Source organism: Choloepus didactylus, chromosome 9, assembly GCF_015220235.1.
Source record: "Choloepus didactylus isolate mChoDid1 chromosome 9, mChoDid1.pri, whole genome shotgun sequence".
NCBI lineage: Eukaryota > Metazoa > Chordata > Mammalia > Pilosa > Megalonychidae > Choloepus > Choloepus didactylus.
Window position 1 is genome coordinate 18243560 of NC_051315.1, and position 24279 is coordinate 18267838.

Genomic DNA, 24279 nt, shown 5'->3' on the forward strand with positions numbered 1-24279 from the left:
AACCTAGGCCTTTAAGGGAGTGCAAACCCAGTGAAGAAAAATTCTTCACTTATCAATGCAAGAAACTAAAAGGAAGTTTGTCTTAACCTGGGACAGAGAAGGATAAAGAAAGTCTCTTCTGATAAATCAAATTACATAGTCCGTTTCCTTCACAAGTGTGGAGTCTGAATTTATACTCTACATGAGATTTGGGGAACTCAAAGCCAAGAAATTAACATTAAAATGATAATAGGATAATGAAACCTGTGTGTTTCTGGGAGAAGGAAATGAAACACCACTAAAAGAAACACTGCCATTGTCCTGGACTCCCAACACTCTTAAATAAAACCTACTGAGATGAACTCACAATTAATAAAAATTATAAAGGAAAAAAAAGAAAGTGGTTGGGCAATGACAAGCAGGTACAAGAATCAGAAGACAAAAATAGAATGATCAGAACTCATTTTAACTTGAAAAGACAGAATAAAAACATGGAAAACATAATATATATATTTACAATTATAGAGATTAAAGTATAGAAAGCAAGTAAAGAAAAATGAAAATGAACAGGTAGATTTTATAAAAAGCAGTATGAAAATTGTAGAGCTATAAAATATAGTCATATAGATTGAAAACTCAGTGGATTAGTTCCACCAGCAGGATTAAGAGCAGAATATAGAATTAGTGATTGCAAACATGGAATTGAGGAAATTTTGAGGAATTAAGAATAAGAAACAAAGATATAGGAATTTGAAGGAAAAATTAAGAGACATGGAGGACAAAATGAAGTGAAACCTATATCTAGTAGGAATTCCAGAAAGATAAAATAGACAGAATGCAGAACACAGAACATATAAAAACACTGCATGAGAATCTTCCAGAACAGATTAAATGTAATGCAGATTGAAGAAGCACAGTAATTCCTAAGCAAGATACCTGACATAAATCTACACCTATTTATATCACACTGCAACTATAAAATATCAAGTATAAAGAAAAGGTCTTCTTAAATAAAGGACAATTTGTCTACAAAGAAATTGCTGTTAGAGCACGGAAGATTTTTCAACAGAAAATATACAGAGTAAGAAACTACTGTAAAATAATAAAATATACATAGAACTAAGTAAGAAGAAACAAAAATACATACAAAAAGAGAATATCTAAAAAAAGGATGAGGGTAATAAAATAAACGGAGCTTTGTATGGCTGATACAGTTGAACTTGCCCTTGGCCTCTCTGAAAACCAACTTAAGAGAAAAACAATGTCAGTCCAACAATCCTTAATATCTTAAAGACAGAACATGTATGTTCTTCAGGGAAGATAAGATTTTCTTGGTGCTAAAATTAATGTTTCATGTAATACTTTCAGGTAATACATGGAAATATACGTGTATATTTACTTATATCTATATGGATATGGATATATGGATATATACACACACACATACACACATACGCACACACATGCATCATCTATCTTTCTAAGTGACAAGTTCCTTCCCGGGGAAGGTAGTTTGTTTCATGGGCATAGAACTAAGAAAAAATGGTGTTCAAAAGTATCAGTTGATCCATAAAATGAAGATTAAGAAGAAGTGGCACCTAAAGTACTTTTTTTCTAAAGCTGCAATCACTACTGAAATAAAAATCAAAACCAGCAACTATGCAATTTTAAGGAGGTAATCCAGTGTCAGATAGAATTTAGAGGAATTATATAACATTTCAAATATCATCTAATTATCAAGTTTCATATCATCTTTTCTTTCAGAACTTTTGGTCTGCAGATTTTATGTTTAAATGTTATCTAACCCAGGTCTTCGATAAGAGTTCTATTTTTTACTCCAACTCTAAATAGCTATCTGGGTAAATACATACATTGTAGTTCATATGCAGTTTCTATATAGTAAATGTTCCTGAAGTTCTGTTTTGTTATGTGCTGTGTTTTTTCTAACATGAAAATCTTCTCAATAGTTTTTATCTTAAATCTTATTTTATTTGAAATTCCACTCATATTAATATGCCTATCTTTCCTCTTCTCTTAAGCTTGGACCCTTAAGTCATATAAAATACATGTTTTTTCTTAAATACCTACTATAAAACAAAAACGACTGTTAACCTTGAAGTACTTGAATGTCAGGTATTTGGTGCTACATGGTGCAGAAAATGCATCCTATAACTCAAAGCACACGTTATAAAAGAAATATACTATGTTTGGTGAAAATTTACACAATTTCACATCTAACAAAAGGTTTTATCATTTGTTCATTAGTTTGGTGACTGCTCTCATAGTGCCAGCAAGATAGTCATTTATAAAGTCCAAACCCTCACCTATTTCCTACCAAATCAATGTAAATGTTTAAGCATATTCTTAATATGATTCCACACACTAATACAAGCTGTTGTTTACATCAAGCTTAAGGCAAAGGGACACTGGATTGTGAATATTTAAGTTGCCAGCTGCTTTCCCAACCAGCAGCATTTTCCAATTTTAAAAGCCACACAGACATTTATGTGTGAGAGTGTCGTGGTCATAAAGAACCTAGATGACACAAAAACTGTGCTTATCTATCTGAACACTTTGGGGATAAAAACCTGCTCTGCTCTCTCAGACTCAACATACACTTCACTAATACAACTTACGTGACCAGGAAAGTTCCTCTTTTAATCTCTTACACTGCACTTTAATGTCACAGACTACCTTTCTGAAATCCATGCCATGATTTGAAATCTCCAGGGAAGAACTGAGATGGACTATAGCTCCTCAGGGCAAAAATTACTGCATCAAAAATAAGTAGAGGCTCCAGAAGAAAGTGTCTGGGCAGGAGATGAGGGCAGGTAGAGCACTGAGTCATAGCTTCAATGTACCCATCAAAGTAGCAATTGGCAAAGTATATTTGCTCTCTAAAGCTAGACAGCTAAATGGTTACAGTCAAGGGGTGGTTTACCTGTGAAAAGGAGCACAAACAGCACAACAGAAAGCTTAGGTTGCTGCTAGATCCACACACTAGACAAGAATTACTCACTAGTACTTCCCTTAGTTTGGTGACTGCTCTCACAGTCCAAGCAAGATAGTCATTTATCAACGTCCAAACCCACAACTATTTCCTACCAAATCAATTGGCAATTTTATAGAATGCTTTTATCCCATTGTCTTAGTTTGCCAGGCTGCTATGACAAACAGCACATATTGAATTGGCTTAAACAACAGAAATTTATTGGCTCACAATTTTGAGGCTAGGAGAAATCCAAAACTGGGGTATCTGCAAAGCAATGATTTCTCCTCAATGTCAGCAACATGTTGGTGTTGGCTGCTGGTGATCTGTGGGGTTCCTCGGTTTGCACCCCTGCCTCAGCACATGATGATGTCCTCTCCTTTTTCTTCCAGGTTCTGTTGACTTCAGGCTTCACCCTGTGGCTTTCCCTGACCTTGGCTTCTGTTTTCCCGTCTTCATAAAGCCTTCGATAATTCTTATTAAGGCCCCTCCTACTTTAGGTGGCCACATCTTAACTATAAATAACGTCTTCCAGAGATCCTATTGATACTGGGTTCACACCCACAGGAATGCAGATTAAGATCATGTCTAAATTGTGGTGCATGACCCAATCTAATGCACCCATTAACCTATAATTTAAGGTCAATTCAAACATCAACTTTTCCATAGAGATTTCATGTAGGAGGCTGGATTATATGACCCTGAAGTCTCTGATAATTTTAAAAATGTTGCATTTCCTTGATACGTAAATATCAATGAAATATATCCTGATTTGACTTCATGCAGTCTTGTTTTATATCACCAATGAGACAATATACTTCTTTTAGAGAAATTATCTTATACTTTGTGAAACTGCCAAATTTACAGATTATTGAACCTAAATTTTGAATTGATTGTGGATGGAACATAGTATTGGGGCCCTAAGGATACAGTTAGTTTAGAAATGCCTCACATAGATTCCAATCCCCTTCTCAAAATGTAGTTGTGTACTTAAACTCAATGGTTTCAGAATCCAAACAACAGAACATCAAATCAGAAAAACAATTTCCATATTTTTAAAAATCGTCAAGTCTTTGGCTCTTATCTTGTCCATTTTTCACTACTGTCATTTTTAGTACACACACTTTTGTCAGCACCATCCAAATAGCAGTATCATGCCAGTTCCCTAAATGGACCTTGAAAAATGATGGTTAAAATAAGTTGACATACTACATCTAATTTTTGAGTACTGGTGGGTTTTTTCAAGAATCCATCACTTAGCTAATATATTAGGTATTTGAAAATGAAACTTATAACCACACCTAACACTAAACTCAATGTTCCAATCTTTAAACTATATCATGCAATGATTTTATTATAGTGCCATGTAATTTATAGTCAATTCCTGAGAATTTTAAGAAATAAAACACTAAAATTATCTATATACGATTTACTTGTTTCAAGATTAAAAAAAAAAAACTTGATATCATCCAAACCCCTAAACTCTCATAACTAAATCTGTGTATGTAGAAATTTTAAACCAATTACAGCTAATTTAATCCATTGTACTTAGTTACATTTGATAAACTAAACACAGGAGCATAACATAAAAATATTCAGCATGGCACCATTTCCCAAGTGATTGCTTTTTAACTGAGGGCAGATTTTTCTCACCATTCCACTCCCAATATATTCATTTCTTTTTGCCTTCTAATAGACTTTCTATTGATATTTCTGAAAAAAAATTTCCATTTTCCATCCCAACATTTCTACTATTACCTATTTCCCCCCACAAAAAAGAACAAAAACAAAAAATATCTACATTCCCAATAACATCTGTCCAAATGCTTTCATTGAATCAAAAATTGAAGTTCATCTGCTGAGTTAAAGGAAGCTCTGACTCTCATCCCTTCTAACATTTCACCTCTTATCTCCTGTGACTCTCCCTGCCATAGTCCCTTGGCTAAAACCACGATGATGAGATACTTTTCTCATGTACTTCTATCTGTCTGGAACATTCTTTCCCCATAAAAACTCACAGTGTGGTCCACCAAGGATAAGTGGATTCTCCAGGTGATAATAAACATAATCTGGTACTTGTGTTTGTTTCTGGTTCAAAGGATTTCCTTTACTTTCTTGCAAGCTCAGTCATATCATATAAAGAATACAGAGGCTGCCCCTTTCTTTCTTTATATGTAATTTATATTTTTTATATGTAATATGTACATTTTATATGTAATACATACATTCTTTATATGTAATGTAGTACTGTAAAAATGACCATGCAAGCTGAAACTCTGCAAAGCCATCTCAAAAATCAATGGAAAAAATGATTATTCCATGGTCTTTGCAGAAATTTTTCAGAATATTAAAATCTCTCTAATTTTCAGTTGTAAATATATAGAAAAATGAAAAAAGCAAAATTAATATATATTGAATATACTGTAATTGAAAACATTAGAAAAATTTGAATTTAAAGTGTGTGTGTTTTTTTTTTAATTTTTTGGTAAGAAACTTACTTAAGAGTATTTTGGAACAGTGCTTGCCTCTTGTCTTCATGGCATACCTTGATGATACAAAGTGAGCCTCTTTTTTCTGAATTGTCACACTCCTTTCGAAGTTTGGATCTGCTTCCAACATTTTATCCTTTGTGCATTGGGTCCCATTACCATGAAACGTTTTGTCTGTGACACCTGCTTTAGAACATCTTCATCAAAACCACTTTTCTCTCTTATGTCCATAAGTTCACCTTCACAAAGTTCCTCTGCCTCATATGTAGGAATTTTTAGGGCAGCCGAGTCAACATTCCCATGGGAGCTTTTTCTTTGATAACTCCATCTACATTCGATTTAATTTCACTTTCAGTATTTTTACTTTTCATTTCTTTGCTGTCCTTCTCTCTTTGTTGGCCTATTCTCCCTTTTGATTATTCACTCATAGCTTATGTCATGAGGGTTTATCACAGGGAGGCAGGGAGGCCACACAACTGCAAACGTCACTGCCTGTCTGTAAACTGAGAAACAGATGTACAGTGACAAACCACCACAGACTTTGAAATAAGGGAAATGATTGGTCACTGACCATGATCCACATCTGTTATTTACATAGTGATCTGTGGACTGAAGAACTAGCAGAAAGACGGTATTTTATACAATTATTCGCAATTAATAGACTGTGGTAACTGGAATCTGAATTTGTGTTGGTGGAGGACTGATGATATTTAGCTAACCCATGGTAGCTGAATTCGTGCATATCAGAACTATGCAGAAGGAGGTCTCCCTGTGTGTGTGTGTGCACAACTGTGGGGATGTGGGTGTGGGTGTGTGGGAGGGTGTATGCATTACAATATGTTTGTGGGTGCATATCAGGATGGTTACCTAACCAGCCTTACTGCTTGGAAGAGAATTTCAGGGACTTTTCTGCCTCAACCCTCATTGCTTCTTAACAGATCCAAAATATTGTCAGTGGGGTGGTTTTCCTCTTATTTACGCCATCCCATAACATCTGCCACTAAACAAGGTGCCTTACCCTGGGAGCTAAAATTTCACTCTTCTTCCTAAATTAGAAAGATAAACAGTAATATAAAAAAAATTACCAGAGTTATTTCCTTAAAAACAGCTAAGTTCAAAATACTTTATGCATTACCTGTTATTATGAAATGAGAGGAATGTAATACATAACATCAATACTCAAGGAGTTTCCAATCCATCTTAAAAGACATGACCAATAAATATGAAACAATTAGTGTATAATTAATGCTCTATTAGATGATAGAGGCCAGATTTATTTTTTTTTACTATTAAACTGGCTTACCACCAAAACCACTTAGAGAACTTCATAAACTTAAAGTCCTTGAAACATTCATAGATCTATTAAAATCTAATCTCTATGGATGTAGTATAAGAATCTGTATATTTAAAAGATCTTGATCATGAGTAGGATTTGGAAACTGTTGGAACAGACTATACACATGTTTTGGCAATACATGAGGATTGTAATAGTAAGACAGCTCCCTTACTACTGTTTTATTAGAGAAGCGGAACACAAGGGAAAATTTAGGGAAGGGTCAATGAACAGCAGTGCATTCCAGACGTAGAAGTACGAGAGATGGGCTTATAACAGTAACAGGCATGGGGCTTTTAAAGGAATTAAAGAATAAATCCAGATAATAGATATGTAAAAGTTTTGGAAAGATAAAATAAAACATACCTTTTTTTTGGACTTGAGAATACAAGACTGACTAGGGTAGGGGTTTAAAACAAGAAAAAATGAGAAGACTGAACCAAAAAATGTTTCTCTTATCGATATTCAGCATGACCCTACTCTCAAGGCCAAAATCAACTTGTGCAATGTCTGTCTTTTCTAAAACTGTCCATTTTTAGGTTTCAAAATCTTCAGAACTCAGGCTTTCCCAGAGCAAATTACTCTCCCTTCCTCCTTAAACTCACGATCTTAATTTAAGGTAAATGCCATAATGATACTGAACTACAGCTGAGCATAGTCTCCAAGTGTCCATTTCCTTTCTAAGCCTATCAGGCTTATGATCCTACCTTACTCTTTATGGTATTAAAACTGTAGTCATGTATCCATTCTCAGGAGGGTCAAATTATCTCCTTCAGAAGAGTTTCACTTCAGCTTTTTCATAGGAATGCATGCCATGTCATCAGGTTTCCCACACCACAGAACACAATGCTGGGCTCAGAGCAGGTCAAGACAGGCACATCTACTGATAGATCATTTAATCTAATTGCAGAACTAACTCAGGGGTATTGCAGACAAAGACCACTAACCTAACACAGGGCAGCTTTTGTCCCTCTTTCGTAACACAGAAAGCCTGCTGTATTCTTTCACACACAAATAATATGCAATCGCTATAGCATATGTGGTTCCGAGATGGACAAACGAAACCTGCAAGGCTTTCCAGTCTAGTAAGTGGTTATATACACATAATTAAGCCTCCATTTAAGAAGTGTCATTGATTACTTGCTAGATAAGAGTGTGTGCTCAGGGGAGGAGCAGTTAGTTCTACAAGGCTGGGGATGGAGGAAAGTGGCGGGATGATGAGAGCTCAGAAAAGGCCTAATCAAGAAAATGACCCTGATAAGAGTCCTGAAAAATATGTGTGTCTATCAAGTACATAAACAAAGCAGGTCATTTTGTGGAGAGAAATTCCTGGAACAAAGGTTTAGCCCGTTTCTTTCGTTGTTGTTGCTGCTGTTGTCATTTTATTTTGTTGGTGTTTTGTTTCAAAATGGATACAACTAGCCTCCTCTCTTCCTGCATACCCCTTGGACATTATTTCGTCTTTATTTTGACATATTCTTCCTTTCAAGGATATCCTGTATTTTCATTTCAAATAAGCAACCTGTGTATCCAATTGGAAAATGGAATAAGAATTCTTCACAAGATATTATTTCTGTGGAATTCTGTAATAATATCAGAAATGAAACTTTAATGAGGTAATAGAAATTAATGCTAATTTAGAGCTTCTTATTTGCTAGTCACTCTGCTTAGCACTATACATACATTGGCTAGCGAAAACATATTGTCTTGTTAGATCTTCTCATTTGCCCTTTAGAAGATATTAGTTTTAGTCCATGATACAAATAAGCATATTAAGGATTCAAGAGGTTAAGCAACATGCCAGGTTCGCCTACCTCTCTAGAGTCTGAGCCCTTAAACGCTTTGCCACACATCCTAGAATGGGCTGAGACTTAAAATCCAATCCATGTTCTTGGCTCTTAATAGGACGTGTGTCAAACATTTCAGATTGTACTTGTAGAGCATGTTTTCTCATTTTAAATAATTTCCAAAGAGCTTTTGTATGTTAAAAAATTCATTTTACATATCCTACTTTTTTTTTTACAGTGGGGTAAAAAAATATTTTATACATTTGAAGACTATAACAAAGACAGTTGGGCATTAAAAATAATTTTAACACATGTAATTTTAAGAAAAACATCTGCAAATAGTATAGTGATTTAGAGATAAGCACAAGGGAAAAAAAACACAAACTGGCACACTGAGTTACATTTCTATCTCACATTATTGATTACTTTAAAAGGAAAAAAGAAACAACTGAAATCACAGTATTTCCTGGAAATATATATATACCCACATGCATACATATATACATATATATACATACACACACATATATACATATATATACACACACATATATATTTTTACTCTTGCCAAAGTGTGTGTGTGTGTGTTTTAACAGCAAAAGCATCTTTTTTTGGTGAAAAAAATAATCCTTTAGAAAAAGGAAAATAATTCATAGTATTTAACATAAAGGAAATGTTAAAGTTGTTTGCAATGTACATAATCCCTAATCCAAGAAAACTCAGAGATTCAACAAATATTTCAACGTGAATACAATAATGATGGAGTAGCTAAACCCACAGCCGGAAAGACAGTGGTGGAGGGCACTAGGGTCTAGAGTTCAGCTGTAGTGAGCTTGTCCCAGACTCCACGAACAGTTTCTAAAGCACTCACCAAAGACCTCTGAGCCAAAAGAGACCATAGCTGCAAAGGTAAGACAGTCCCCAGCTTGACATATTTTCTGCAAGACCAGTCCAAATGCATAAGACACCCAATCCAGCATTAACTCCACTGCAAAGCTTGTCTTGAGCCATCCTCCCAAGAAGCATTTATCAGCACTCGTGTGTGTCCCACTCCATGTTGTACATAGCTCTATTATTGCATCTGTCTCCCCACTTTACCAGAAATGGCAGCTTCTCCAGGACACAGAAACTATGTGATTCATGTTGGTATTCTTAGCATCTAATTCCAAGTGTAGTAAGTAGTAGGTGCTCAAGCAATTCGTTGAATGAAAAAGGACACCATTTACTCTGCCATGACATGAGCCAGGTTTCAGAAGCTTGGTGGATGAAGATTGAAATAATTGTTCAAATCTCCAGTTATGGATTTGAATTACACATAATAATATTACCCAGAAACTTCAATGCAGACCATAGACTTTTATTGTCCCTGGTAAATTTTACCTATTTTGCTGTTGTTGCTCTTTTGTTATCTTAATATATAAATTATATTAACACCATCTCCCATTTATATGCCACTATTTTTTTTCAGAGTCCCTTAATATATACTACCTACCTGTTTCTGAGTTAAACTGAGCAGAAAGCTATTATCAGATTATTACTTTTTTAAAAAGTGAGCAACAGTATACAGAAGTTCCTTGTCTAAAGGCACATGGATAATGACTGTTAAAGTCAGGCTGGAATTCAAGTCTCAAGTAATTTATGAAATCAGCTAAAACAGAAATTTACATTTGGATCTGAGCATGATGATGGTGGTCATGATAAATGAATTATACTTGAAGAATTAATCTTAGGTAAATAAAATTAAGCTAGAAGCTCACTTCAACATGCAAAATACTGTTTTTTCAAGTATAAAGAAATAAATGTAGTTAATATAAGAAACAAGAGTAGAATACTGAGTGTATACAATTTGTGAGTCCCTGTCGGTAGTTCTAGTGTAAAGGGCAGGCATATTTTAGCCTGATGTTTTAATTTTAAAGTGAAGTCAAGAGAATATAAAACATTCAGTGAATGCGAATCTTAACTAGGAAAAATACTGTGTATAACATGCAGAAGAGTCAAACGCAAGAACAGTATCTAGCTAATGGAATTAACATCATGGAAATATGAAAATTTAGTTTCCATTTATATAAGTAATACTACACCATCAGCCTTTGACATTTGTATTTTTGTATATATATACATGCACATTTGTTTGTTTATATACAACACACACATGCACATGCAGAAATGGTCAAATCAGCCCTGCCCTAATTTAGAAAATGATGAAGATTACAAAAATCAAAGAAAGTCTATTATTTTGATTTAGTAATAAATATATAGAAAACTCAAGTGGCAACTAACAGTATTGATTGTATTAAAACATTTCTAACGCTTGATTCCTTTTTATCTTAGCCCTGAAGCATTGATAAAAAATTTATGACATTAAGCTGCAAAGAAAATCTTAATAAATAATGAAAAGAAATACACAGACTGAACTCTTTAATTATGGCTGTTAGTTCTATAATGAACTGGGCTGATGGGAAAAAGGATGGTCTCCAGTCCTAATGACTGAGTACTTTTCACCCATGGGTTAAACAAAAAGATTCCAATGTCTTTGGTTTAGATGAGAAGCCACCTCTGGAAATATCACTACGTCCAGAAAGATAGGGCATGTCACCAATCTGGGTCATAAATCCATCCTTTTGGTGGGATCACAGGGCAATACAACTGAAAGCACATGCAGTAGGGAATTAACAAGAAACGGAAATATGGATATCCATAACTATATCTATGACAATATAAGTAGTTGCAAGATTCCTCAACCTTGGCACTATGGACATTTTGGACCAAATCTTTGTTGTGGGAAGGCTATCCAGTGCATTGTAGGATGTTTTGCAGCATTACTGGTCTCTACCAACTAGAACTCATTAGCACCCCCATCCTTGAATCATGACAATCATAAAAGGTCTCCAGATATTGCCAGGCACTGCCTAACGTCCCCTAGGGGACAAAAGTTGGGAACCACTCAGTTATATATAATATACACATGCTCTTGCCTGCATATGCCTTTTAAACAAGAACCCTTCAGAGGTACTTAAAAGGATTTCAAGTTCACAAACTTAAACTTCAATCAACCAATTAATCATTTCATCTGTTCAATAGTAAAACATAAAATAACTGAAAGAAATGGTACCTCTAAATGATCAGATCTGACCCCCTAAGATGTAGAAACTAAAACCCATATTAGTTGAATGACTTGCAAAAAGTCCCTCCTATAGCATGATAGTAACAAAACCAGCAGACTCACTCTATTAGTAGATAGGTTTCTCATTTGAAATCAAGTCCTTAAGGTCAAGCATTATTTCCTAGAAGAAATTCCCTGTTTTCATTCAGATTTTAAAGGCAACTGATGGATAATGATTCCCAGCACCGAAAAATTGAGCATGGATGTTTACTATATCATCTGAAATTTGTTTTTTTGGTTAATGGCATTTTGCTGGCTTTTCTATCTGAAGTATGGGTAATTTATACAGCTTTGATTAGTATGCTCACCAGAATGATTTCTCTCAGAATAAAGTATATGAGTTTCCTGATCAGCTTTGAAAACAGCTTATTTGTCTTATTAGCTATATTTCTTGCATTATTCTAATCAATTCCCAAATCCAACTTCCTGCAGTAATGAAGAACCAGAATATTCATTTTTGTTTTTTGTTTTTTTTTAAGTGGTTCACATGAATATTTAGGCCTGCAGAATAGAAGTACCTGCTTCTGTTATTTTAAAATTCAGACCTCCAAAGATGAATAAATAATATTGGGGCTATAAAAGAGAGTTAATATTCAAAGCCTGAGTCTTTGGGGAAATTAGGTCACAAACACAGAGAAAGTGATCTGGCCAGAACACGAAAGTTGTCCAGCAAGGAACGCAATTAGCAAGATGGAAAGGTCAAGGCTTGTGGAGGAGTAATTCATTGTGATTGTTCCTGATCATTTTTAGATTCCCAGTTCTAAAACTGTTGGATTCTCAGGTTAAAGCTATCAAGAACCATTTATTCTCTGGCCACTCCCACTCAAAGACCACTACAGATTTTAGAATCAAGCTTCATTTTGTAGCCCATGTATTATGTACCTTATCTAGATCCTCACCTAATAATATACAGAATTTTAATTGGGACTCCTGATTCCATGATGCTTTTAAACTGAGCTGGAATAACTGATCCTACTGTGGTCACTGACCTTTTATTCCTGGTTGCTTCACTTGGTGTTCTACCCCTTCTTGCCTATACCTATGAAACTCTGACACCCAGCTGCTAGTATTTGTGTTTCTCCAAAACTCAGTGGCATTCAGAGGCTTATCCTCCAGCCTCCTGAAAGCCTCTTGTGTGCCTGTCTTGATTGCTTAGATCTCTGGCCAGGACAGGCCATCTAATATTTATCACAGCATCTCTGGATTGTTTTTCTTTTCCAGGATATTAATTAGTTCATGAAGAATCACAATGCACTGGAATGAATAAAAGCCATTTTTATAAAAAAAATGAACTTCTACTTTGATGTCATCCAATTTTCATTCTCTTAAAAAGCTAGTATTGTATCTATTTAACCAACCTAATATAATGTGCCTGGCAAAGTACTGTATGCAGATTGATTTTTAATAAATGAGAGAAATTTATGCCACCTTACTCCAATATGTTTTATTTAAGTTTTCTGAATATCTGCTATCTTTAAAATGAAAAAAGAAAGAAAGAAAAAGGTGGTAAGAAAAAGTGTCCCATTTAAGTTCTACTTGTCAAATACCATAAACGCAGGAGTCGAGTAAGCAGTAAAACACAGAGCAATTTGCTCATCTACTATTTCATAGATCTTGGCAGTGTGCTGTCTTTGTTAAAGTCATATATGAAAAAAGTATCATTCTTAAAAAGTACTGCCTAAGGCTTTTAGTTAGAAAATCCAATACAAAGGAAAAACCAGCAATTATCAATTTAGCTTCTTTTTTCATATATGATATAAAAGGAGTGTTATTTTCTAATTTGCTTCACCTAGAATATATTTAATTGTTTTTGTACTACTTGTTACAACCTATTTCTGGTAAATAGCTGAACTCCACAAATCCTTGAAACCTTTGATATTCAAAGATCTTTAAGATCAACTTCAATGAAGAGGAGTCAAGGTATTACCGCTATCCCTTTTTTTTTTTCAATGTCAAAATAATTTCATTTCTCCCTACACTACATTAATACATTAAAAAGTCAGGCTTTTATATTGTATGCATGTGTTGCATAACATTTTACATTAGTTTCATATCCCTCAATTATTAGGTAAGAAATAAAGCCTTGACAATAGATCTGGTAACATTTTAGAGATCTTAGAATTTTCTAGTCCATATTTACTCCAATATGGGAACCTAACCACAGTCACTCAGTTAAAGCTAAATACCAAACTCATCACTTCATAATGCAATTTGTTTAACCAGTAGGCAGATCTGCTTATTGCAAAACCTTTTCTTAGATTAAATCCAAATATACTTCCCTCTATCTCTATCTGTGGGTCTTAGTTTATTCATGGATTTAGTTCATTTTCCATGTGCTAATTTGTTTTTAAAAATTTGAAAATGGGTATCAAGCAGTCCTTGGGTTTCTGACCCTTTTTAAGAGTCCTCCACAAAAAAAATGTTTTCTTCAACTTTTTCTTTTTACGATATATAGTGACTTCACCCTTCTGGTCACTTTCCTTTGAAAATGCTCTGGGTTGTTTATACGTGTTCTTAAAAAATAAAACCAAGAATTAAAAACAGTACTAAGGGTATGGCTTTCTCAACAGAGTACAGTAATCATAAGGGTCATTCAAGATTGTATATGATTGTACATGGTTTTTATTAAACCCACCCATGACACTGTTAAAGCTCTCAGTCAAAGCTTGTTTGTTCTTCTGAAAGGAAGGCTATATTTTTATATGGATTACTGTCTCAGTTTGCCAGGCTGCTATGACAAATACCACAGATGGGCTTGGTTTAAACAACGGGAACTTACTGTCTCACAGTTTTGGAGGCTAGAAGTCTGGCTTCCCCCAGGGGCCGGTAAGGTTCTGTTGCTGGCTGTTGGCAATAGGTGGAGTTCCTTGGTTTTCACCTCTGCTTCCCGTCACACAGGGATGTCCCCTCCTTTCTGGTTTTTGTGTCTTCTTGGTTTTCTTTACAATGCCTTCAGTAACCCAGATTAAGACATACTTTCATTCAGTTGGGCCACACCCTAACTAAAAGTAACATCTTCAATACGTCCTATTTACAATGGGTTCACACCCACTGTAAATGGATTAAAGCTTGAGAACATGTGTATGTTGGGGTACACAATTCAGTCTACCACATTTACTGACACAGTGAACCAAGAGCATATTCTTGACAAGATCCTGATGCTGGGGAAGTGGGTACATAACTCAGTCTCTTAGTTAATGATTATTCTAATTGTAAAATATGCATGAGTTTATGCTAGCTTGCTGAATTTTATGTATCCTTATAATCTTTCATTCATCTTTCAAATAAGACAGGGACTATATTAACAAATACAATTCCGTATAAATATCATAACCTCCAAATAAGAAAATCATATGCATGTACATTTAAAATTTTTTTTATTTTATTTAAGATGTTTCAAAAGTAATAAAAGGAGTTTGGAAAAAAGTTAAATGTATAAAGCAAAAAAATGAAACTTCCTACTTATTGACTACAATTTTATTCATAAAAATAACCACAGCTAAAATTTAGCATGTATCATTTCAATTTCCCTTTTATTAATATTCTTTCTTCCTGTTATACATTCATCAATCCTTTGTATATTTTCATTTATTTTGCCTATGTACCTATCAATCAACCAATCATCTTAGAATAAACAAAAAAAGTTAAGTTACTTTGCAACTTGTTATAATACATGCAATTATTATTATTTTTTAAGTTGAATATTATTCTATTATAAAAAGGTACCTAATTCTTTTTAGCCACTTCCCTATTTGTTGACTTTTAGTTTGTTTCACTTTGCTCTTCTTATAAATAATGCTATAAAAAAATCAGGTATGTACTTTTTAGCATGAGTGTTTTTTTAAAGGCTAGTTCCTAGAAATGGCAAAAAAAAACTATTAAAATTTGTTAGCAACTACAATATTAGATCCTCTTTTGTCAAAAAAAAATATATATATATTTACTTTCACAAAACGTACACAATTGTGTCCTTTTTCATATAAACCCCACAACTATGGGTATTCTCAGTATCTCTATATACTCATGAACTGCACTCCTTTTTAATATTTATCACTGTCTCTGTTTCTCCCACAATTCACAGAATGGATGAGAAAGTCAGATTCCTGCCCTTGTGCTTATTATAGTCAAAGTCTCCCAGAAAAAGATGTGGCCTAGAGCAAGCCATTGGTAAACACAATTTTCCCTTCTCTCTCACCACAATCCCTCTTTCCAACATGTAGGAAAGAATGAAATAGATGTGAGAAAGAGAATCCTTAGTTTAGTTTAGTTTTTGGAAACAATATTTTAAAAGGCAACGAATCAATAACCTTGAAAGAATTACGAAGTTTCCACAGAGGCTCTAGCTGGGAATAAAGATGTTCTTTAATGCTGGGTGCCATGCTAGATATATACTATCTTAAGTACTTGAGTTCAAAGTCAAGATCATTTTTAATACTTAGAGCAGTTTTTGGATTTGCCCAACAGATATCCATCTATATGCCCTCCATAAGTCACTTGCTATCTCATTTAATTTCACAAACCTATTGTTCCTTTTCTGAAAGCAGTCAATCAGATAATAGGATAAACCTCCCAAGGGCCAGTACCTTCCGCCAAATCGTAGTTTCTTTAAATTTTTCTTCCCTCAATGCTCTGTGTTCTACTAAGACCACAGTAAATTTCCCCACAATGATACCTTGCACATTTCAAAGGGCACCCTCTTCAGCTCCATTAAATCCCCTCTATCCCACTTCTCTTCTGCAGTCAGCTTAATATGTGCATGTTTCACCTTTTTGGCAAGTTAGGCAAGGAGAGCATTCTTTACAAATAGCTCATTACTGCAGACTCAACACAATCCCTTTTGGCAGATAATCACTCAAATTGACCTTAGCAATAAATAATACAGATTCTGTCTCAGTGCGCAGTGCCAATAAACCCAAGACCCAGGTCTTAATTATTACATTAATAAACTACCTCTGTTCTGTCATTAAAATACCTCTATTCTTTATCCACATTTTCCTTTCCTCTTTTTTTTTTTTTTAAAAATGAGATTTTCTTCATTTGACCCATTCAAAGAACACAGCCTACTGGACAAAAGAAGACATAAAGTTGAGGCAGATGAGAAGTAACAAAGTTATTTTGAACTTTCAGTAATTTAATGAAATAGACTTTCAGGAGCTATGTCAATAGTTCCCCCTGATTTTCTTTCCTTATCTGCTAAGAATTTATCCTGATCTGACAGCAAGGTAGAAAAAACAAACAAACATGGTAATAATGATATTATTTTAGAACCTAATATCATTAACTGTTTGAAAGCCATTAGGTCATTATGTTCTAATCTAATTAGGAACTCACAATAAAGCTCTGCACAGTATTAAATATATTTTTTTAAAACGTGAATTGTGGTTGAACGTAAAAAACTACCATCATCCAAAATTTAATATAGTAACACTACTGTTAATATATCAACAAGTAAAACAGTTTTTAACTGGTTAGTTTGGCTGTTTTTTTAAGAGTTATTTTCTCTTACACCATGTCCAACCTTGACTCACTACGTTTCTGGGCAGATTGAAAGGAGGTGATAGAGATTTCCAATCAAAACAGATTTTACAAATTTCAAGACTCTGGTTAGATTCTGAATTAACTGATACTGAAGGTACATGGTGCTAGGAGGGGCTAGTGTTAGATAGCTGTGACTGATGAGTTTAGCATCCTGAGGAAAGCAAATTAAGGATTGAAAATAACAACAACAACAAAGAAACTTTGCTCAAGATAAGCTCATGCAATTTAAGCAGAAAACAAAGCTAAGCAAGCACTGTATAAGATCTCCTTATTGCAGATGAATGTAGTTAAAACAGAACAATCACATTTCTCAAATACTGTCTTTCATTTAACATCAAACAGCAATTCCACAAGGCACTGCCACTTCATTGTGCATTGTGACATTATAATACTTCTTTCACTACATTGTCCCCCAAATAATTTATGATGCCCATTGTCTAAATTAAAATTTGCTTAACTAGCTTTGGAATATTCTTTCCCTCACTCTCAGTTTTCTCTGCCACAGTCCTAGGCAAAGCCATTCTTTTCCTCAATCTCAGTTCTTTCCTCTGCAAATCTTTCCACAAACAAGGACAGCTATCTAAACAAATAAAATATCCATTTAAAAGGCATGACTTTACTTTGTTTGCATATAATAAAAACAAACAAAATTATGGCATGCTTCATTAGAATTTTTAATTAACAATTAAAAAGTCTTATTTCTTATGAGTTTTCCTCTAAATAATAATGTTCTATAAGAAAATGTGCTCCACAGCTTCTCTGTCCAATTCAGCACTTACCATGTTTTTTTTTAATTAAATTCAGTTTTACTGAAATATATTCACATACCATACAGTCATACAAGGTGTACAATCAACTGTTCACAGTACCATCATATAGTTATGCATTCATCACCACAATCTATTCCTGAACATTTTCCTTACATCAGAAAGAATCAGAATAAGAATAAAAAATAAAAGTAAAAAAGAACACCCAAATCATCCCCCCCATCTCACACTATTTTTCATTTAGTTTTTGTTCCCATTTTTCTACTCCTCCATCCATACACTAGATAAACGGAGTGTGATCCACAAGGTTCTCATAATCACACTGTCACCCCTTGTAATCTACACTGTTATACAGTCATCTACAGGAGTCCAGACTACTGGGTTGGAGTTTGATAGTTTCAGGTATTTACTTCTAGCTATTCCAATACATTAAAACCTAAGAGGTATTATCTATATAGTGCATAAGAATGTCCACCAGAGTGACCTCTGGACTCCATTTCAAATCTCTCAGTCACTGAAACTTTATTTCATTTCATTTTGCATCCCCCTTTTGGTCAAGAAGATATCCTCAATCCCATGATGCCAGGTCCAGATTCATCCCCGAGAATCATATCCTGTGTTGCCAGGGAGATTTACACCCCCGGGGAGTCGGGTCCCACGTAGTGGGGAGGGCAGTGAGTTCACCTGCCGAGGTGGCTCAGTTAGACAAAGAGAGGGCCACATCTGAGCAACAAGAGGTACTCAGGGGGAGACTCTTAGACACAATTATATGCATGTTTAGCCTCTCCTTTGCAGTAACGAGCTTTATAAGGGCAAGTCCCATAATAGAGGGCTCGGCACATCAAATGGCCAGTCCTAATGTTTGTGACAACATAAACATCAGTCCAGCTGAGGAAGCCCAAGCTCCTCAGGGGGCCCTGTAAATATATTCTTATTCTCTGCCCAAATTACTTTGGGATGTGTCACTATTTCACTCTAACCTATACTAACCTACCACATCTTATTCCCTATTCAAAGTTCCACTTGGGGTTTTTAAACACTTTAAACTCTGATTAAAATTGCCCTGCAAATATAAAATACAAACCAGATTTTAAAGAATTAGGATGAAAGCAAGAATGTAAAATACCTCATTAATAAACTAATAATTTTTAAATAGTGTCAAATGGATTACTTAATTAAAATTAATTTCATTTCTTTTATTTTTTTTTCAGTGGGTTACTAGACAATTTAAATTTCATATGTACAGGAATTTCCAGTTTGTAGCCTGCTCTATGGCATTTGAACTAACCAGTCCCCACCACACTGCTTCAAGCACTTATTTCTCCAGGCTGCCACTGTTATCATCGAATGGTCCTGGAGCGCTCTACTCAGAGCATATCTAGCTACACAATATCCACCTGTTACGGCATTCCCACCCGCTTCTTACCTTGGACCTCTTTCTCCTTTCTTCTTACGACTCAGATGGGAGAGCTGAGGCCTGAACGATTTGCTAGACCAAAAGAATACCATAAAAGGACTTTGGTGCGGCAGTATCGGGGGCAGCCCGGGGGCCCGGTCCGTCCGGTTCCAGCCGCGCTGCCAGCCGTGCACTTCCAGCTCGCAGTGCGCACCAAGCATGAGGCTCGGCGCCAAAGTGGCCTTGGGGTCTGTCCCATCCGCAGCCTCCTCCGCCGGCTCTGGGGGCTGCAAGATTTAGCTGCAGGGCCCGCCCCTGGCATATTCCCCCGCTAACCGAGACTTCACCTTTGATCTCAGCGGCTCAGTAGCATCCTCAGATGTCAAATTAAACCTTGGTGGAGATTTTATCAAATAATCTACAGCCACGACATTTCTGAGACAAGGAGGGTATGGCTGGCTTTTGGAAGCTGAAGATGATGACCCTGAAGATAACAAGCCATTGTTGGAGGAACTGGATATTGATCTAAAGGATGTTTACTACAAAATCCGATGTGTTTTGATGCCAGCGCCATCCCTTGGTTTTAACAGACACCTGCTAAGAGACAATACTGACTTTTGGGGTCCTCTGGCTGTTGTTCTTTTCTTTTCCATTATCTCAACGTTTGGTCAGTTTAGGATGGTCTCATGGATGATAATCACTCGGATGTTTGGTTCTCTAACAATTTTCTTACTGGCCAGAGTTCTTGGTGGAGAAGTTGCATATGGCCAGGTTCTTGAAGTTACAGGATATTCATTACTTCCTCTCACTGTAATAGCCCCTATACTTTTGGTGGTTGGATCATTTGAAATGGTTTCTACACTTACAAAACTGTTGGGTGTGTTTTGGGCTGCCTACAGTGCTTCATTGTTAGTGGGTGAAGAATTCAAAACCAAAAAGCCTCTTCTGATTTGTCCAGTCTTTTTAGTATACTTTTATTTTTGTCCTTACATACTGGGGTGTGATCTGAAAAAGTCATTCATGAGTAGAAAAGGTAATGTTACACTGGTGTGCACCCTGGGAATTCGTGCTGAGGAAAGTGGAGAAAACCTGTTGGTGGTAAAATTTTACAAGCTCCAGATCTAAAGGCAGGTTTAAGGACTTAGGTTTTTTGGTTTGTTGTTTTTGTTTTGTTTGTTTTTGTATTGTATTTAATTAAGCAGTGGCAGTTACCTGGGTTTTTTTTTTTTTTTTTTTGTCAGAATTCTAGGTTCTGTTTAATTCTTCATATTCCAGTCACTAAAATATGAAAACACCGTGTTTTTAAGATTGTGTTAGTATTCACCTAAAGCTTATGCCCAAAGCACCTGAACTGGTAATTATATTTCACTTGAAAGGCAAAATATGACAAGATCTTGATAATCTAAAAGTGCAATTTTTTTCTTTGAGGAGCTTTCTCTTTCACCGCAGATCCTGTAAATATTTATATTTATACATATATATTTATGAAATAATTATTATTCACAAAATGTATTTCTGAATAATCTGAAAATTGAGATAGTTTAAAACTGATGCTTAAACTTTAATTTGGCCATTAACCTTTTTTATTTATAAATTTAAATTTGTTTTTTATATTATATATAATTGTTAAAATCTCATATATGTTTCAGTACTTCCTTTTTAAGAATACTTAATAACAACTAAAACTAATTTTAATAGTTACTGATATAGACCTGATTTGTTTGGACATGCTTTTAAAAACCATTTTTGAATGTCTAAACATGGCATTAAAAGTTTCTGTTTATCTTTGTGACCAAGGAAGCAAGAGGTATAATGTATTTGGCATTTACTAAAACTGTTAATATGTAGAAAAACAGTAATATTTATAGCATCAGTAAATATTTTTAAAGTGGCACTCTTAAATCATAAAAGTTGCTGAAAAGAGAACCCTAAAACCTTATGGCCCCGAACAAATGTTATATGAAGTAGAAAAAATAAAATGCTTCCCAGCTCTGTATTTTGTTTTATAACAACTTGTCCGGTACTACTTGATATTTTAACAAGCATCAAGTACTCTCTAGCAAATGTACAGTTTCTGCTAATAGAATATTAAGAATTTTTAACACTGATTTTTGTTGCAATTAATTCATACACTCTAGATGTACCTTTAATTGATAGTATTTTATAAAGTAGATATTTTGTTTACATCTGCAAAATAGCAAATGCCTATTAACTAATAGCATATTATTTTATTATGTCTTGTCTCAGCTGGGAGGATTAACTGCAGTTCTCAATAAGATAATATAGCCATCTCTCAGTATATATTCCTTTAGCCATATTATCTATCAGGAAATACCCAGCAACTCTAAAACAAGCCTATAAATTAGCAAGTTATCAAGTTCATGTCTCTTCCTCCCCCAAAAGGAAATAAACAAACAAATAAACAAAGTAACTTATTTTGAGCGGCAGGAAAAGTGAGTCAGAATAATGTAGAAAATCACATATACTGATTTTTTAAAAACAGGCTTAGGAAAATGGATTAGAAATACCAGGGGAGGAAAATTTATAGAACCTAAAATAGTATAAAGTAGTGAGGAAGGATCTGTGGCAACAGAAGCAGCAACTGTAAAATAAACAATTTTCCCACATCAGGAGTTCCTGAGGCCATTACTTATTTGAATGGATTATTGTATTTGATGCTCACAAAGTGTTGACCCTGTAATCTTCCTGAAAAAACTTGGGGATCAAAACCAGGAGGTGAAATTTTACTCAGCAGTAAGTCAAGGCATTTTAGGACATCTCTATTTAAAATGGTTTAATTTTTAAAGCTATCAATGCTTTAAGGGATAAATGGAAAATTCACTTACATGGATCATATTTATTCCCAATGATATAAGATAAAGTAAGGTACTTTGTTCTAAAAAAGATTTAAAAATAATAGCATTTAATCTTGGGAACTGTCTTGTTCAGGGTATATTTAAGTACATTTTACAATGTTTCAAGTTCAACCAACATTTTCATGTGCTAATGAGCAAAAGAGCTAAAACAGATTGTTAGTGTGAAAACCTGATGGTAAATGAGTACATGATATAATACTGCTACAGTTAATAATGGCAAATTGATAATGTTCTTGCCTTGAATTTTTATAAAATAATATTTTCTAAGTCATTGATTTTAAATAATGATTTTTAACATAATTATTAGTTTATTAATATTTTACAATTAACAAGATATCTATGTCCTTTGTTTCTTTTTACTTGTGTGTGTGTGTGTATTTAATAGTATTAGATGTAGTCCTGATGGATTATGATCCTCTAAAAAGAATTATGACACGTTTGCTTATGTTTCAAATTGATTGTAAAATAGTTGAAATTTTGATTAAAAATCAAACTCTATATATAATCAAATGTTTTGTTAAGAAGTAGTTTAGGAACATTCATAAAGTTTTATGAATCATTATAAACCATGAACCATTATTTCTTAGGTTTATAAGACAGTTTTGGGCACAGTAATGTGTCAGTTTCAAAAAGTTCTCCAAATATTAAATTTATAGTCTAAATTAGTGAAAATTTTTCTTGACTTAAAATATGAAGTAGATTTTTGGTTTAAGTATTTGTTAAAATTTAGTCAGTTTATTTTTTTAATATCTATGTAATAAAACATAGAATAAAATAATGCCTCAAAAACCTAAAATAAACCAAAAAAACACAAAAAAGAATACAAAGAAGAATATTCTGGGACCACCAATGTTAGGTCATAAGAAGCCTTGTTCCACCTGGGGATTCTGGGACACTCACTCTTGGAATACACCCTCTTGAGATACTTCCTCTCAGAATACAGTCATCATGCTGCAATAATAATAAGTTGCAGGGAGAGGCCACAGGTGGGCACTCTGGTTGGCGACTGTGCTGAGCTCAGAGCAAACAACCAGCGTCAGCTGCCAGCCATGTGCGGGAGCCATCCTGGACGCTGCTCAGTCAAGCCCTCATCTGACTGCATGTGCATGAGTGACCCCAAGAGGAAACTGCGCAGTTAGCTCATAGAACCATGAGACATAATAACAAATTGTTGTTTTAAGGCATTGAAAAATGTTGTGGCTCATGATATATTTCAGTTGGACAGCACTGCTCTCAGAAAACTCTGTTAAGATATTTGCAAGACTTTGACAATACACAATAAGGAAGTGCAACTTGAGGAATTTCATTGTCTCTTTCAACACTAAATGATTAAAATATTTCTCATACAGATACATGAATCTGAGCAAATGGTCTCAACACTGAGAAACATATAGTGACATGGGTAATTCCATGTAGTATTAATTCACCCTCCTTAATCAAATGAATTTGCAACATTGAATTGACGTTACTTAAGCAATGATTTTGTCTCCCCATTTTCAACCCAAGTTTATTTGAGGTTAAAAATCACACACACACACACACAAACACACACACAGGTTAGGGATACAAAGTGTGACTGTTTACTAAATTATATCAACTAATTCCCTAATTCACAAGGACAGAATGAAAGTCATGGGGAATTATATCTACAAGTATGATTCTCATCATTTATAATTCCATTCTTCCATCCTGGAGTAAATAATTTTGTCATTGGATTAGCAGAATGACACATGCTCTTTTCACAGAGAGAGATGCTACTGGAATAATTACACAGACTTCTTACCTAAACTGTCATGCTAAGAAAACCCCAAATGAAATTGCTTTCTCAAACATCCTTGGCTGAAATAAATAACCAATATTAAAGTATATTCATTGGGAAGGAAAAAAACTAACTGAAATTCAAGAGCTTTACTTTGTGCTATAAATATCAATATAACATTTGATGACTTTAAGGAAGTCTCT

General features: G+C 34.6%; 2 protein-coding genes across 3 annotated transcripts in view; one reads left to right on the top strand and one right to left on the bottom strand.

Annotated features, from left to right (window-relative positions):
• DPP10 (dipeptidyl peptidase like 10) overlaps positions 1–24279 on the bottom strand; it is a 689331-nt gene that overhangs the window by 432755 nt on the left and 232297 nt on the right. The gene's annotated exons all lie outside the window — the stretch shown is intronic.
• Positions 19393–20566, top strand: LOC119544468 (protein YIPF4-like). Its single transcript, XM_037849968.1, is given in 2 exon segments — positions 19393–19689; positions 19742–20566. Coding segments are annotated over 2 exon segments (1122 nt in total).